At 41.5% G+C, this 18,843-nt stretch overlaps 1 protein-coding gene across 2 annotated transcripts; it reads left to right on the forward strand.

The window, feature by feature from the left end:
* Window positions 1-13,344, forward strand: dcp2 (decapping mRNA 2). 2 transcript variants are annotated; one of them, XM_034096325.1, is made up of 11 exons: window positions 1-256; window positions 998-1,149; window positions 1,397-1,524; window positions 1,955-2,053; window positions 2,989-3,141; window positions 5,250-5,362; window positions 6,232-6,336; window positions 6,888-6,993; window positions 10,728-10,814; window positions 11,338-11,389; window positions 11,909-13,344. In XM_034096325.1, exons 1-11 carry the CDS (start codon window positions 189-191, stop codon window positions 12,007-12,009), a joined length of 1,164 nt encoding a protein of 387 aa, XP_033952216.1. In that variant the 5' UTR covers window positions 1-188; the 3' UTR covers window positions 12,010-13,344. The 2 variants fall into 2 exon arrangements, with proteins under 2 accessions (XP_033952216.1, XP_033952217.1); XM_034096326.1 differs by having other exon boundaries at window positions 11,912-13,344.
* Window positions 13,345-18,843: the final 5,499 nt, after the last annotated feature.

Genomic DNA, 18,843 nt, shown 5'->3' on the forward strand with positions numbered 1-18,843 from the left:
AGCAAAGGAGGAGGAGGAAGAAGCAGCAGAATCCCTCCAGTTATCGGTGGAGGAGCAAGAAGACATATTTTTTAAATTTCTAGGTGATTTGGTGTATCTAATGTTGGTCTGGGGCTCACCTGAGGTGCACGTGCAGATGGAGCTGCTGTTCTTAAGGCTGTAGCGCCTGTTTGCTCTGAGATATCGCGATGTTTTCCTCCAACATGGAAACAAAAAGAGTGGAGATTCCGACCGGAATGCTGGACGACCTCTGCAGGTACCGAGCACCGGGTCCTTACCGACTTTACAGACCTCGTTGTTTGCTCATTGTACATTTAAGGGATAATAGTAGAAATAAATGGGATTTTGTTGCTAGGCAAAGTCCAAAACTGGCGCTCTGCGTTGATGCATGACGTATGGTTTTGTTGTTGTTGTTGTTGATGTAAGTAACTAAGTAGATGTACTCAAGTACTTTACCGAAGTACTATTTTGAGGTCCTTGTACTTTACTTGATGATTTATATGTCTTGCTACTGTGTGCTTTCACTCCACTACATGTATTTAATACCTTTAGTTACTTCACAGATGTGGATGAATGATGTGAAATATAATCAAGTGTTAAATCAGACTTTAGTTCGACCTGGAGTAAATCCACCAGCTACCCTGCAGTCTACAAAGCCATTCAGACTAGCTGCACCTTCACCAGCTTTGAGAACACTTTCATGATCAATAACCACCTCCTGCTTTGTTATCTTTGAGCTGCCATGTTCAATTGAAGCTTAGCTCCTATTGAACAGTTATTTTCTTACATACACTAGTGCATGATAAAGTAGTTAATTTATTTTTTGTTAAGTAGACTTGAGTAAAAAAACAATTATTGATTGACCTTAGGACGTCTTCATTAAATTAATCTTTCTCAATGTCCCTACTTTGTGCTACTTGGTAACTCATGAGTCTCTCAGAGTGGTTATACATCACTAGCTTCTTATTCTGATCCCGTTTCTCCCGTGTGTCTCCAGCCGCTTCATCCTGCACATCCCCAGCGAGGAGAGGGACAACGCTATCCGGGTGTGTTTCCAGATCGAGCTCGCCCACTGGTTCTACCTGGACTTCTGCATGCAGAACACTCCCGGAGCTCCTCACTGCGGGATCAGAGACTTCGCCAAAGCAGATATCCTTACACGTCAAAGACTTAAAGGTCACCTATTATGCAAAATAGTCCATAGTATAGGACAACAGTGTCTTTCTCACCAATTCACAACGTTCCTACAGGCTAAACTTGAACAGAAGTTGAACTAAAACACAGTTCCACAATCAAAAACGTGTTGCTATGATAACAAAGTGAAGAGGGGAGATGTTTACACTCTTACCAATAATGTTTTAAATGCACCACGTTGCTTTCCTTGACGGCAGCAAACTGTTCCATCACTGTCCGTTCCTGCTGCCTAATGGAGAAGACGTCCAGAAGATCCTGGAGCAGTGGAAGGAGTACAAGATGGGAGTGCCGACTTTTGGAGCCATCATTCTGGATGAATCTCTAGAAAACGTGAGTTGTAGTTTTATACTTTTACACCACAGCAATAGGCTACCTGGGGCCTGTACTACGAAGCCGGTTCAACCTAACCTGGATGTGTTTGAGTTAGCCGGTTGGCCTAATCCAAAACATACGCGCTCTCGCTAAACAAAATGTTGCCGGCTAAGCTAAAATCCTGCTTCGTAGTATACCCCCTGACGAAGCGTTTATTCTTGCAATCAAATATAAGCACTACCATCATCGCACGCCGTCAGCGAACACGCCTAATACTGAGGGGAAATACAACATAATAAACAGAAAATAAAGAGACCTTGCCGAAACTATGAATGCCATGATTGTGGTACTAAGAAATGGTTATTGAGAAAAAACTAATCCTATGCTTCGAATGAAAATGGAAGTAGGAGAGAGAGCTGACTGCACATGTCTTCTGTCTTCTCTTCAGGCTCTGCTGGTTCAGGGATACCTCGCTAAGTCCGGCTGGGGCTTTCCAAAGGGGAAAGTCAACGAGGATGAAGCTCCTCACGACTGTGCCGTGCGAGAGGTGAGTCTCATGTTCTCTGCTTTGACCAACTGAAAGCTTTCAGAGCGTTGGTAACGTGTGTAGTTCAGAGCTAGGGTGGAAGAAGTACACACATCTTGTCCTTGAGTGAAAGTAGAAGTACTCAGATCTTGTCCTTGAGTAAGAGTAGAAGTACTCAGATCTTGTCCTTAAGTGAAAGTAGAAGTACTCAGATCTTGTCCTTGAGTGAAAGTAGAAGTACTCAGATCTTGTCCTTGAGTAAGAGTAGAAGTACTCAGATCTTGTCCTTAAGTGAAAGTAGAAGTACTCAGATCTTGTCCTTGAGTAAAAGTAGAAGTACTCAGATCTTGTACTTGAGTAAAAGTAGAAGTACTCAGGTATTGTACTTGAGTAAAGTAGAAGTACTCAGATCTTGTACTTGAGTAAAAGTAGAAGTACCAGAGTGTAGGAATACTCTGTTACAGTAAAAGTCCTGCATTCAAAATGTTCCTCAAGTGAAAGTAGAAAGTATTCTCATCATAATATAGTGAAAGACAGTAAAAGTAGTCGTTGTGCAGATTGGTCCATTTCAGAATAATATATGTGATATGTTTTATAATGATTGATCATGAAAGTGTTCTCAAAGCTGGTGAAGGTGCAGCTAGTCTGAAGTACTTTGTAGACTGCAGGGTAGCTGGTGAAGGTGCAGCTAGTCTGAAGTACTTTGTAGACTGCAGGGTAGCTGGTGGATTTACTCCAGGTGGAACTAAAGTCTGATTCAACACTTGATTATATTTCACATCACTCATCCACATCTGTGAAGTAACTAAAGGGATTAAATACATGCAGTGGAGGGAAAGTACACCATTTACCTCTGAATTGTAGTGGAGTAGAAGTACCTCAACATTGTACTTGAGTAAATGTACTTAGTTACTTTACACCACTGTTCATAGCTCATATTCCCGGGTGTTTTTCAGGTGCTGGAGGAGACGGGCTTCGACATAAAGAATCGTATTTCTAAAGACGTGTTCCTCGAGCAGAAGATCACGGACCAGGTGGTTCGGCTCTACATCATCCCCGGGGTGTCGCAGGACACAAAGTTCAACCCACGGACGAGGAAGGAGATCAGGGTAGGAATACTTCTGTCCCCTCGTCTCTTCACACTGCTTAGCAGAGGTGTGGACTCGAGTCACATGACTTGGACTCGAATCAGACTCGAGTCACCAATTTGATGACTTGAGACTCGACTTGACAAAATCACAAAACACTTGCGACTCGACTCGGACTTGAACACCAATGACTCGGGACTTGACTTGGACTCGAGCCTTCTGACTTGAGGTGACTTGAATCATTTAATTCAGAGGTCTCCAACACGCCGATCGCGAGCTGCCGCTAGAAGAGCAGACTCCCTTCGGGGAGAGCAGAACCTCCAGCCGCTCCTACTCTTGCTGAGAATCCTTGCAGGCAGGGGCGGGTCTTTATTTAGCTGGGCCACCATGCGGCCAATCATATGCGAGGACACACTAGGATCATACCATTATGTGAAAGAAGGGTGGGGGCACAGCAGGTGTAGTGGTACAGGCCAGCTGCACAGAGCGACGGGGAGACGGATTTAAATGCTAGAGTGTCGGGAAAAGTCAAGAAATGAGCAAAAACTGAAAAAAGAAGCAGCATCTGCTGCTTTTCAGTGATACTGGAGAACGCTAAGCTGAGTGCAGGATTTGTAAAATTAAAATAACCTTTTTTGGTTACCTTTTATTTTGGTAACCACTCAGGATTTACTGTCAGAGGTGGGAGAATTTCAGATCTTGTACTTGAGTACAAAAGTACCAGAGTGTAGGAATACTCGGTTACAATAAAAAGTCCTGCATTCAAAATGTTGCAAGTAAAAGTATTAGCATCAAAATATAGTTAAAGCACCACCTGCAGAGGGATCGAGATGCCGGTGTTCTCTTCCCCATAGAGACGCCTGGCTGCACATTATCCCTAGCATAAAGTTAGATTGTGGGTCCCTTACAACATGTTGTGCACAGTGGAAATAAACATTCTGTTACCTCAACATCAGGGATCTTATACATTAAACTCCTTCTGAATCAAACCGTCACGGTAGCCTTACCTTATTGTTCCCTCTTAAAATAGAAAAAAACACGTTACTTTACCAGCAGAGAGAAAATGGATTATTAAATTATGAATGTGACTAATAAAGAGCAATTTGATTATTAAGTATTATCCTATTGATCGATGTCATTACATTTGATGAAAAACACATAATGACTTGTTTAAGACTCGTTTTGTCAAAGTTTAGGACTTGACTTGACTTGAACTTGCTCAACCTGACTTGAGACTTGACTTGGACTTGAACTTGCCCAACCTGACTTGAGACTTGACTTGGACTTGAGCGCAAAGACTTGAGACTTGACTCAGACTTGAGCGCAAAGACTTGAGACTTGACTCAGACTTGAACTTGCCCAACCTGACTTGAGACTTGACTTGGACTTGAGCGCAAAGACTTGAGACTTGACTCGGACTTGAGCGCAAAGACTTGAGACTTGACTTGGACTTGAGCGCAAAGACTTGAGACTTGACTCGGACTTGAGCGCAAAGACTTGAGACTTGGACTTGACTTGAACTTGCCCAACCTGACTTGAGACTTGACTTGGACTTGAGCGCAAAGACTTGAGACTTGACTCGGACTTGAGCGCAAAGACTTGAGACTTGACTCAGACTTGAGCGCAAAGACTTGAGACTTGACTTGGACTTGCAAAACAATGACTTGGTCCCACCTCTGCTGCTTAGTCCCCTGTAGGTGGTTTTAAAGTCCCCTACGTGTATTGGGGATACAGACGGGGTCCAAAGCTATCAAGCCGCATGAATGTCTGGGAGCAAATTAATTGTATATGCTTCACGAATACGGCAGGGATCCATTGGAGTTTCAGAATATTGTGAAGACCTGTCTGCTGCCCCAGAACGCCTCGTTGGGGATTTCTCTTTCTCCATTGTTTACTTCTTGGCTATAGTGACGTATTTCGGGTATAGTGACTTTAATTCTTGTTCCTTTTGTTATTCATGTTTTATCATCTTTGCTTTTAAATGAGTGTTTTTAAATGCCATTTTATAATATGTTTATTAATATCTGTAAAGCACTTTGAATTGCCTCGTGTTGACAGGTGCTCTATAAATAAACTTGCCTTGCTTGTTGTCGCTGAAATAAACGTTTCTAAATCTTCCTCTCTTGCAGAACATCGAGTGGTTTCCTATTGAGAAGCTGCCGTGTCACAGGAACGACATGACGCCCAAGTCTAAACTCGGACTCGCCCCCAACAGATTCTTCATGGCCATTCCCTTCATAAGGTGAGCAAGGTTTCCATCTATCATTAGTAGTTTTCCATGAGAGGAACATATACGTTGTTGCCTTCTTTCTGAGAGTGAGGCGAAAAGACGTTCAAAGGCTTTATTGTCATATGCACAGCTACAGTGTAGGTATGGCACTTACATTCTTAAGTCACAGGCTCCTCCAACAACGCAACGCAATAAAACTGATAATAGTGCAAGTGATACAAATAAAATAGAATAGAAATAGTGCAAGGAGTCTATATGAATTTTACATCGAGTCAAATTCCTCGTATGTGTGAACCTACCTGGAAATAAACCCGCTTCTGATTCTGATGTATACAAGTCATTGGAATATGATATATTAGATAAATAATTTGTATACAAATCTTATGTATTATTATCCCTGTATACTGCAGTCTGTCATTGTTGATCAAATGTGTATATTTTGACTTAGAGGTGGGGTAGGTAATTCACTTCAGAACACTTGATATATTCCATGGAATGCTCTTAACATCCCGATAGCAATGAATATATTAAATGCTATGACAATAAATACATACAAATATTTAATCCGTGGAAGCCGTAGCGCTGTAAAAAGCACGACCAATCATCTGCTTCGGCCTGGCTAAAGTAACTGGATGGCCTACCTGCCTGTCAGCCTTCCATCTGTGCACAAACTTATCTCGTGCCCTCATTCGTGTGTGTTGGGGGCGGGGCTCTGGAAGGAAGTCTGGAGGAAGTGGCAGATTTTCCCCGGCTGCGTACTTTCATATTCCAGCGCACTCGAGCTGCTTTCTCCATTCCTACCTACCCTACCCTTTAAGTGAAAGTGATGTATTGCCTCATAGCACTGACTGATGTTACTGATGTCCTCTCCCTCTCTGCAGGCCGCTGAGAGAATGGATCAATAAGCTGAAAGGAGAGTCAACGGACAGCGACGACGACTTTGCAAACAACGGAAACACTCCAAACAAACCTTCAGACAACGCTCGGTAAAGACCATCTCACAACAGCTAGACGTTGTGTTTTTATCAAACGGGACTTATGTCTGCCGTTCCCTCTGCTCTTATGAGTGTGTTAGCTTTTTATCAGCTGCTCAGTTTAGTTTTCTCTTCTTTTATTGAAGAAGCTAGAATAAAAACCACGACTTGCTCAGGCCAAAGGTCCCTTTAGTCTTTGTGAACCTACTCACAAACTAAAATGTCTCACTTAATTGCGTCATGTTTGGTTTAAATGTATTTAGTGTCAGATGTGTCTGTAAAATGTCATAATGTTGTGTTGATCTGCATCGCTTGGGGCTGGCTTTTAGCAGGTGGTTGGTCTTAAGGCCCTTTTTAACATTCACATACTAAACAACATATTAAAAAGTAGTTTTTCTTTTGTCTGATGATTATTTGGACGTCCTCTAATAACCACTTGGTGTGCTTACAAACTGGTCTAAAGAGATATTAGTTTCTTAAAGTTAACGCTGTTGGACCCTTAAGAAGAAGAAGTTAAAGGCATACCTAAACTGTCCACTTTATGTTTCTCTTCCATCTTTCAGGTCGAAGTCTCGCCGCCTCCCAGGTAATGAGGCATTTCCAGGAGAGGCATGGGCCAAAAATAAGCAGAGGGCGGCGGGCCAGCTGAGCCAGTACGAGATCAACCAGGTGAAAGAAAAGACGCTGACGCTATGTTACAGAAACACTTTACATTCACCATTATTACTAAATGTTAGACTTATAGTTCAATACATCTCAAAAGCCCCTTCCCCACAATCAAATCAACATTTATCACAGCCCCAAATCACAAGAAATGCCTCAAAGGGCTGCACCGAAGCCAAGACAAAAACTAAATGCAAACGGCATAGCATAAAAACATAAGTATTGCCATGTGATGAAAGCATGCGACAGAAGGGATGCTACTGTAGATGGAAACTAGGTGATGGAAGTTAGTCGACAAGGAAGACGGATCCGAACAGGTGGGTTTTGAGTTTGCTTCTGGAATGGAAGACGATTCCAAAGTGAATGAAAAGGCTCTGCCACCTACGGGTGATTTTTTATTTCTGGGGACGGAAAGGAGACATTATGTGATCGTGGGAGGCCGGTAGATATTCGCGGGGTAATTAATGATGACAGATACAGAGCTGCCAGTCCATGTCAGATTTGAAAGGTTACTAGTAAAATCTTGAAGTCATATTTCGGAGCCAATGAAATGAGAACAGAGGTGATAACATTTTCATTCTTCACAATCATCATTCTGAAAGTGAACAAAGAACTGCTAACAGAGCACTTATATACTAATAAAGGACTGGCTTATCTATAGCCAGTTGAGTAGCACTTTAAATGTTTGGCTCGATGAAACCTGACTTATATAATTCTGTTTTCTTCAAGGTTGTATTTTCCTGGTCGAATGTACTTACTGTAAGTCTCTTTGGATAAAAGCGTCAGCTAAATGTAATGAACATGTCTAGAGCGGTGCAGTGATGACGTATTTTTGTATGCCAACCCGGAAGTTAGTGTAGCAACTACAGGTTTCATTGTCTACCTGCACACGCATGTTTATGCCACAAGGGGGCAGGTCATGCTATTGTTTATTATTGTTTTGTCCTTTATATTAGTGATGGGAATTACGGCTCTTTGAAGGGAGACGGATCTTATCGCTCCGTTCTTTTCCGAGAGCCGTTCAAAAGAGCCGGGTTTTTTTTTAAAGGGGGCGGGGCTAATCGGTTTATCTGCGAAATAACCACCAGGATAATGATTGACTGTATTGCCAGAAATCTACTTTTTGCCATCATCATCTACGGCAAATGTGCATTCAGCATTCAGGAAAGCGAGTTCCCGTAAAGGCGAGTGGATGTATGGCAGGCAGTGAACCAACGATAAAAAGAACGGCTCTCACCGAGTGCGACTCGGTTCCTTTCGTTCGTACCAAAGAGCCGTTCAAAAGAATCATATCGATCGCGAGCGTAATATCACTACTTTTATAGGAAAGTGTGCAGCTGCTGGAGATGCCGACATGATGCCCGTGTGTCTGGTCGCTGGTGAAGTAAATAAAGGAATGTTTTTCGACACCTTTAATGCTCTGGTGAAACATTAGCATCACACCATTGAAGATGTTCAGATTCAAGGCCTTATCGGCATGTGTACATTAGCTACAGTGTAGAAATGGCAATGAACAACTTAAAGGTGGGGGAGGTAATTCACTTCAGAAACACTTTGTTATATTCCATGGAATGCTCTTAACATCCCGATAGCAATGACTATCTTAAATGCTTTGACAATAAATCCATAAAACATGTCATCTGTGGAAGCCGTGACGCTGTGAAAAGCACGACCAATCATCTGCTTCGACCCGGCTAAAGTAACTGGACCCCCTACCTGCCTGTCAGCCTTCCATCTGGCTCCAACTCCTGGTCCTCAGATCCTCCTCAGCCGGTTTGCTTTCAATCCCCAAGGCCAGACTCCGGAGCTTCGGGGACAGAGCCTTCTCTGTGGCGGCCCCGAAGCTCTGGAACTCCCTCCCCCAAGACCTGCGTGAGTCTGAGTCCCTCACCCTGTTCCAGTCCCGCCTCAAAACCCACCTCTTCAACTCTCTATCCATAAGCCCCGCCCCCTCTCAATCAACTTCCTCCTGACTGCTTTTCTGTTTCTTTGTTTCTTTTTGGTTCTGTCTTTGTTTTGTTTGTCTTCCCTCCCTCTCAAATGTAAAGCGTCTTTGGGTTCAGAAAAGCGCTATATAAAATTATATTATTATATAATTATAATTATATTATATTATTATTATCTGGGCACAAACTTATCTCGTGCCCTCATTGGTCATGTGTGCGTGTGTGTTGGAGGAGGGGCTCTATAAGGAAGGCTGCGTACTTTCAAATTCTAGCGCACTCGAGCTGGTTTCTCCATTCTTACCTACCCCACCTTTAAGTCGCAGGCTCCTCCAACAGTGCAACATGAATATATATAGGACATAAAATAGTGCCAGAGAATGTTTGAGATGTGCAAGTAAATGCAGATAAAAGATAAATAGTGCAAGAAGCAGAGATGGAGTACTCGAGTCCTGGACTCGGACTCGGACTCGAGTCGGACTTGAGTGCCGATTTTCGGGACTCGTGACTCGACTCGGACTCGTGAATTCCCCCCCCCCACGATGACTCGGACTCGACTCGTACATTGACGCTCCGACTTGGACTCGGACTCGAGCACATTTTCTCTGGAGTCTGATGTCCTCTATCCTGTATGGCGAGTTCACGGACTGGGCCCCGCTGTTCCAGTCTAGAGATGTCTACAGACACGCCCCGCATCGTGCTGTATGCTTTCACACATTCTGCTTCCACATTGGAAAAGAGCAAAATGCTCGTTATGGGGAAACAATATAGAAGAGAAGGCTCCGTAACACATTACTCTAAGGATCGAGTTCAGACATATAGGCTGTCTTGAACACTATCAGAGTAACGTGATCTAATCAATAAATAAAGATTCAGCGATAACTCGAAAGCACATGGCTACTGAACATGCATAATGACATCATTTTGCATGCTAAGTAGCCATGTGCTTTCTGGAGCTAAATCTTTATCGGTAAACTGATTTAACCCGTAAAAGTTCCTTCAAAATAAGAGTCCCAATCTTATTACTATCAAAATAAAAGTGCAAAACGAAAACTTTACCATAGAAAAATATTGGCATACAAATATAATCACTTCTCTAAAAGGTAACTCATTTTAAATATAGTTTATTTATATATAATAATAATATGAATATTAGAAATAAGCTTTATATTTGTATAGCACCTATTACAAGAATTGTAGCCAAACTCGCTACACAGCAGTTCAATAGACAGGATAACAGCAATGTAGAGGAGCAGCTACATTTCAAAACATATATCCACGAAGATTAATACATGAAGACTTGTGACTCGGACTTGACTTGGACTCTTCTTAAGTGACTCGGAATTGGACTCGGACTCGAACACAGGTAATGATGACTCGGACTCGAGTTGGACACTCCTTGGGTGACTCGGACTTGGACTCGGACTCGACTACGACTCTCCCTTGGTGACTCGGACTCGGACTCGAAGAGTGGTGACTCGAGGGTGACTTGGACTCGTGAATTGGTGACTTGACTACAACACTGGCAAGAAGAGACTATACAAGAAATGGAATATGATATATTAGATAGATAGTTAGCAAGACACATGTTTACGGATCAAGGGCTTTAAAAGTCCCTCAACAAAATGCAATGGGAATTATTTCATTGTATGTCAGAACATTGCAGGAGATAAGATTTTTGAGAAACATGTTTATGATACCCACACCTTATTATGATTGTTGAAGGGTAAATGCCATCACCAGAAGAAGAGCTGCTACTTCACCGTTAACTCATGACTCCTGTTGTTTCCTCTGCAGAGCCCAAGTTTGAAAAGTAGTGGTAAAAAGAGTCAGGACTCTGCAGTGAAGAAAGGAGCCAATGATAATGGGGCCAACAACCAGCAGGTACAATATTTGGTTCTGATTTCAGTGTAGAGAGAACATCTGATTTTGAACCTGATGGATAGGGAGGTAGGCTGTGGCTCAGTGAGTTAGTGCGCTGATCTTTGAATCAGAGTTCGAGCCCCACTGCAGTCAGCATGTCGTTGTGTCCCTGAGACACTTCACCCCAAAATGGCTCCTGTGGGGATTGCCCACAGTATTGAGTATGTATTTAATAAAAGCGTCTAACAAGTAACATGTAATAGGTAGGTATAGATATATATAGCCTGTAGATGTTATATATATATATATATATATATATATATATAGATGTTAGTTAGTTAGATATATATATATATATATATATAGATGTTAGTTAGATATATGTTATATATATACACATACATACATACATATATATATATATATATAGCCTGTAGATGTTAGACCAGTTTTAAAGGTATGTATCATTTTAAAAAGGATCACCCTTTGCTGCTCTGTGAATGATTTTTATTCCAAGTGTTGTGCTTTTCTACTTTTTCTACAGAAAGAAGATAAAAAACTTCAACCCAGAAGACTGCAAGACAGTTTTGAGAAAGGTTTGTCCATTTAACCTCTCCTCTGCTGCTCTCCCTGAGGTTTCTCCCGTGTTCCCCTTAAACTGTGGGTTTTCTCTGGAAGTGTTTCCTTGTACGATGTGAGGGTCTAAGGACAGAGGGTCTAAGGACAGAGGGTCTAAGGACAGAGGGTGTCGTTTTTCTCATACTGATATTCTGAACAATCTGTGCCGTTGTATTTGCTGTAAAGTGTCTCTACTGTAGGCTATTTTTATTATATGTCCAGCACTTTGGCTCGACCAAACATCGTTTATAAATGTGCTCTATAAATAAAACTTGATTTGATGTGTAACTTTGGGACTGCACCCACTCTGCTGAAGCTAACTGAGCAAAATATAATAATGAAAGACAACTAAACGGGGAATAGAAATCTTCCTTTCAATCAGAAGTGCATATTAGGTAAAACACATGACTGCACACTTAACCCAATAAGAGGATTTCAATTGTACAAACAATAACAAATATGTGTTTATACGAGTAAATGAGCTTCTCTTTTCACAGAAGGATCTCCAAGCAACGACTCAGAGCACGTTCTGTCCTCCAAGGTCTTCCTCAATTTCAAATTTGACCGAGAAGCCATCATGAAATGTTTCGACTACTGACAGCGCTGGTTCCCTCCTGTGATGGCGTCAAACCGTGGATACTAAAAGGACTTTTTTTTTTTACCTTTTATAGTCAAAGCTGGGATGTTACTGAAGCTTGCCCTTTCGGCACATTTCTCGTCATGTATGTAGTTGTTTATTTCCCATTGAACACATCCAATAAGGCTTTTTCTACCCAATGGTCCAGACCTTAGAGAAGGTATGCTAAGCTAACAGCACTGTGTTCAATATGTCTCAGGCAGAATCCTATTTACTTCTTTGAATAACTTAATTCATGATTCAATCTGCAGGAGAAAACACATGAGATCAGGACTTTAATCTGTTGTCTTTTAAAAGGTCAAACGCTTTGAGACCATAATGGATTTTAAGCACATTTGAGGTGACGGTGAAACATCAGCTGTGATATCTGTGGTGAATTGTGCCACTGTTGAATTCATCATGTTATCGTGATTTTTAAGATTATTTCGGTGTTGTTAATTTCCTCCGTTCTTCAAACTGAGTGCCTACAAAGTTGTGTTGGCTGTTAAAAAAGGGGAAGGTATTGAGAATATTATTGGCTTTATATATTTATATAGTGTTATAGGCTGTATTACAACAATTACTTAAGATTTTAAACAGGAATGGAGAGTTAAATATTGAATATCAGTGGTCTTTGCACTTGGTCTTAGCAAGTTGAATGTCATGTACATGAGATGCCAACATCGAAAGGCAATCATCGATGTGGCTTTAATTCAAAATGTCACGTTTTTGCATCGGATTTTAACATTTTAATATTGTCATTCATCATGTGCACACACGAGGAACATTACATCTCAATGTGGTTAACTAGTTTTAGTATTTTAAGCCACAGACTTCCATACATTGTTAATTTGCCTTAAAGTGACACGCCGATGTTCGTCCGTTTGGTTTCGGCAGGGTTTACATGTTTAATGTCTTTTGGAGATTTCACCAGTCAGTCATTTTTCTACACAACGCACTCGTTAACTGCTCTATCATTTGGATGTTATGACAGGTTGTAGACTCCTAGCTTTGGAGCATGTTAGACGAACACTTTGTTAGACTACAGTGAGTCTATCAGGTACTCAAAACCTTCATAGAGGACTCGGCAGGATTTCGTTTTCGGAACATTTTCATATCGGTTTTTCAAACCCAAAGACCTGATCTTTGCAATGTCCCTCATACAGTAGGTCTTGTATACATGTGACTGGTTATTGATGTGATGCTCACTGGGGTTTCTTTGTTATTGATTGTACAGATGGTGATCTCACGTTGTCTTTCGGCTTTAATGTGTTTGTCTTAAGCTGTGAATATTAATAAAGTTCGTTTTTTTTCATATGTTGATTTTTAAACATGAATGATTTAGCTCAGGTCAGAAGAATTTCATTGCCATTTCTACACTGTAGCTCTGTGCATATGACAATAAAACCTTTGAATTTGAATTATATTCAATACAATACACATTTCATCGGTCCTTTCTCCCTGAGAAATGCTCGCAAAGTGGAGATCGTATTCAATTGTATGCGACACTGGTAGGTTTCATCAAACAGTTAATGAGAAAAAAACACTCGCGGACCACCTAACTCCACAAATATCCCAAAACACATCGTTTTTCTAGAACAGATTACAAATCGCCTGAAACTGATACAAAGAAGTGGCAACATGTGTGACGAACGTGTTGTGCTGGGCTATATGATGCAATCGAAAGTGAAACTTTCTGATCCATTGCAGAAATATTCGCGCGAGAGTGCGGAAAACTTAAATGTATTTATTTATTTCAGATGTGAAATTTTACCAATATACTCACGGACCACTAGGTGGCGCTCACGGGCCACCAGTGGTCCGCGGACCACACTTTGAGAAGCACTGCATTAAAACAATGAGTCACCCTGCACTTTAAGAATATATATAGGATTAAAAGACTAATGTCACAGCAGGATTTGGAAAAACTTGTCGATGCTTTTATCTTCAGTAGACTTAGACTAGTCTGCTGTAATGAAGCTTAGCGCAAGTTCAATAAGGAAGACCTAACACGAGTCACTTACACGTCACTCGATGGCTCCCTTCCCCCCTCATTAAATATGAGGGCGTCACCCCTCAGCAGCCAATAGCTGCACATGCTAAATTCCTTAAATGCCTGCTCTTCCTCCCTGTCAGTTGTCATTTGCAGATGACCGCAACCCGCCTCCACCCCTCTCGCCTCCAGTCTCCTCCAGGACAAAGCTAAACCTTCCTTCTTCAGACCGGTCTCACCTACTCAGCACCACCACCAGTGTCTAGACCCCGGGGATTTCATCGGAGCGGTGCTTTCCCTCCTGAATGATTATCCTGCAAACCGGGGCCTAATCGCCAAACACCATTACATTCTCCTGTTGTATTATCATGGCAATCATTTCATTCATATGACGTGTAAACAATAAATATGTAATTCTTACATCACGTCTCTCCGGTTTGAAATGGTGTCTTTGCAGGTCTCACTTAAAAATGTATAAGAAAGACAACACTAAGAAAGTGGATCACATCACTCCAGTTCTGAGGACTTTACACCGGCTTGTTGTGTGTCAGAGAAGCCGAATACTGCTGCTGGTTTATAAAGCGTTAAATGGTTTGGGGCCAAAATACTTTTCAGATCTCCTGCTACCTTGTGAACCATCCAGAACTCTCAGGTCTTCAGAAATAACTGTTAACTGTAAAACGTACTGTACTAAAAACTGTTGTTTAAGTGATTGTTTTGCCAGTGTGTCTACCTTTTCAATTCCTTCCACCCCAACGTGAGCATAATCATATAGGACCAGGTCAGCTGACTGAATAGAAAGGATCTTGGGAGTGAATGGACTCCAAATTCACCATTGGAAAGAATTTTGAGATGTTGTGTAAGCACATCCTGTTTGACTCAGACTGTACTGTTTGTCTGAAAGCAACACACGATGTTGATTTTCGATTGGATGCCAGGCTCTCTTGGGTGAATGTCCTGTGTTTTGGGTTGCAAACCAAACCGTTGGGACAGATTTGCTTTCTGACCTTCTATGAGGTTGATAACCACCAATAAACAAACCTGGATGTATTCAACCTGGATGAACCTCGATTTTAAATATGCTGCCCCTTCTGCTTGGAAAAATACACAGAAGGAGCTTAAACTGTCCGATTTGTGGGGGAGTTCAAGTCCATCTTCAAGGACAGAGAACAACAAACCATTGGTCGATGTGATTGCTCTATCCCACAATTTAAGTCTTTTTAAATTGTGCCAGTTTTTAATGATTTATAATAGTTTGCCATTTCATTTGTGTTTTACGACCGCTGTATTCGTCTGCCTGTATTGTCTGTGTTTTATCTGTTGTAACTTTGTTCATGCTACCCTCTTGGCCAGGTCGCTCTTGGATAAGAGATTTTAATCTAAATGAGACTTTTACCTGGTTAAATAAAGGATATATACATTTAAAAAATGCTTATAGTCCAATCTCAACTTTACTTTTCATTTCTATACTAATAGCAGGCTCTCTTCCTTAGGATTGCTCTGATCGAAAACCATCTCCTCTGCTCCAGTTTGTGATATATAAACGTTATAGACATTTTAGTACCTGCAGCTGTTCTACGATTAAACAATCCTAGCACGAGTTGATGCACTTCACCCATTAATGGCACTTTAAGTCAAAACCATCACTTAACAACTCTAATGGGTGAGGTGGTTCTCAATGTGTTTAATAACACATTGTCATCAGCCATACCATGCTGCTCAATGGGAGTGCCACAATGCTCTATATTGGGACTGTTGTGGTTTAGCATACACGTGTTTGATAGTCTTCCCTGACCACGCAGAAACACTGGCACATCCTTAAATATAAAGCTATTCGTGGTGCCCTTATCTAAGGATCTACATGAACCAAAAATGGATCTTATCGGCTTCGCTCAGAGGTTTTGTTTCTTCTTACTGTTCTAAAAGTCCGTACTGAACTGGGGAAGAAGGCATTTAGCTACGCTAGCTAAGTAAATACAATCAAATAAAAACATGCAACATACAGTGAGGTATGACTGTGATTGGGTTATGATTGTGACAAGTTGTCTGTGTGCTGCTGCCGATCTGGGCCCAGGACTTTCTAAATCATCTCCCATCAGTTAGTGAGGAAGTGGACATCGGGGTGCATGCTGACGACAAGGTCATTTACACTCATGGGTAAAATGCTAAACAGGTTGACATTAAGCTTTCAGTAACGCTGCACAAAGTCGCTCAATGGCTTAGTGTTCTGTGTCTTACTTTAAACACCAAAGGTGACAAAGTATTTTACTATCAAACAAGAACCATGTATCCACAGCTTAGTGTAAATGGACAAAGCATCCAAAACGTTAGTGAGGTAAAATATCGAGGAGTGATCTTGGATACCAATTTGAATTTGACTATAAAAAAGTATATGGTATACAGTAGTATTCCTTAAACACTTAATGTATATAATATCCTCTTTTATATTTAGTTTACTGTATATTTGTATTTCAACATGTATATTTTCAACTTTTTTAATGTTATTTTATTTATATTTGAGATGTTTACATATTGAATTGTTTAGTTCTAATCTTTTAATGCCTCTAATGTACAATGCCGGTTTTTTTATGCTGCTGCATCTCAACATTTCCCAAATTGGCATCAATAAAGTACAACTTATCTTATATTATTGTATTACTCGTTTGAAGGCCAAAGATTCATGAGGGAATTCTTTTAAACAGGTTTAAATATCCTAATTCTGGGAATAGAAAAGAAAGGTGGTTTGAAGGTCAAAGATGAGTTTGGGTAACAGGAACATGGATGAAAGAGAAGGATGAAAGGAATATAAAAAGGTTAGAAAAATGTCAAAATAAATATAATTTCACGGGAAAACTAGGGTAGAGGAAAGTAGTAGTAATGATACCCCTTTCGTCAAATTAGTATGCATAGAAAGTGACCGTGGACACGCCCCCAATTATGCAAATGAGCTAAGTCCGTCTCCCATTGGCCAATGAGCTAAGTCCCGCCTCCCGTGTCCCGCCTCCCATTCTTTGATGTGTGTGTTATCAGATTGGCGTGAAAGGCCCCTGGCGTAGTTCTTTGATGTATTGATTAAGATAGTCTCTTGGGGTTAAGGTATTTGACCCCTGACCCTGAGAGTGGAGTAATTAGCCTTGTAAACAGATATGAATGAAATGCCCCAGGCAGTCCCTTTGTTGTATAGTTCTTTGATGTATTGATTAAGATAGTCTCTTGGGTTAAGGTATTTGACCCCTGCCACTGAGAGTGGAGTAATTAGCCTGCAATCAGATATGAATGAAATGCCCCGGGCAGTCCCTTTGTTGTATACTTCTTTGATGTATTGATTAAGATATTCTCTTTGACCCCTGCCCCTCAGACCCCTTTGTTGTCTAATCTAATTAGCCTTTGATGTTTGCCCTTTGATGTGATGTGTAATTTCACATTGGTGAAAGGCTTTGATGTTAATCTCTGTATAAATGCCTACCCTTCCAGCCTCCCCCCTCCTGAGGCTATGGCCAGCGTATAGAGATATGCTCAAAACTACATTTAAAAAAGACAGACAGCTGGACTGATCTCTTGGGATGTCCGAAAGGGCCATATTATGGAGCTGCCGGACACTTGCAGCCGGAGCCTCCGCAAACTCCCATTTTACACACGCCCCTCCACGTTTGTAAAATCTTCGGACCCCGCGAGGTCTCGGGGTGTGTGGGGGGGTGTACGATATATGGAGTAAGTGGGCTTACATATGGTCGGCGGGACTTAGCTCATTGGCCAATGGGAGACGGACTTAGCTCATTTGCATAATTATGGGCGTGTCCACCTGTCACTTTCTATGCATACTAATTTGACGAAAGGGGTATCATTACTACTACTGAGGAATGTGAGAGTTTGGTTGGGGGTCTTGCCAACAAACTCCCAGAAACCTGCAACTCTGACAACTTTTAAATCCAGGCTGAAGACTTTTCTTTTGCCGCTGCTTTTAATTACATATAATTTGTTAAACGCTTTTATCCAAAGCGAATTACATAGATTCAGTACTGTGGACAATCCCCACAGGAGCTATTTGGGTGAAGTGTCTTGCCCAGGGACACAACGACATGCTGACTGCAGTGGGACTCGAACTTGCAACCCCCTGATTTGAAGTCCAGCACTCTATCCACTGAGCCACAGCCGCCGTTTTATGTTTCTAATGTTTTCATTTCATTTCAAACCTTTATTTAACCAGATTGGTCCCATTGACATCGTAGATCTCTTTTTCAAGGGAGACCTGCATGTGTCTGCTCTGTCTTAATGTCTTTCATTTTTGTAAAGCATTGAATTGCCTTGTGTTGAAAAGTGCTGTATAAATAAACTTGCCTTGCCTTACTGTATAACTAGTATAGTTGTGATGTCTTATGTGCTGAATCTCCCTTCTGAACAACACATATGTCTTGGTTCTAAGAAAGAACAATGACCCTTAAAAAGTAATAAACCAAGAAGAACCACAGGTTTTCCAGACAAACCTTTTCTATTACATTACATGTCACTTGTTAGACGGTTTTATCCAAAGCAACTTACATACTCAATACTGTGAGCAATCCCCACAGGAGCCATTTGGGGTGAAGTGTCTCAGGGACACAACGACATGCTGACTGCAGTGGGGTTTGAACCTGTGCTCCCCTGAACACTAACACTAGTCCTCTGCGCCACACGCCACTGCCTTACTACTAAATCAAGGACACCTTCAGGGTCGGCGTCATGGGGGGTCATTCGCGGGCCATGCCCCTGCAAATGAGTCACTGTGCCCCCCCAACGCAGGGTGGGCAAGCCTTGCCACTTTGCCGTTTTTTTTTTTAATCATA

The sequence above is a fragment of the Pseudochaenichthys georgianus genome, chromosome 12 (genome assembly GCF_902827115.2).
Source record: "Pseudochaenichthys georgianus chromosome 12, fPseGeo1.2, whole genome shotgun sequence".
NCBI lineage: Eukaryota > Metazoa > Chordata > Actinopteri > Perciformes > Channichthyidae > Pseudochaenichthys > Pseudochaenichthys georgianus.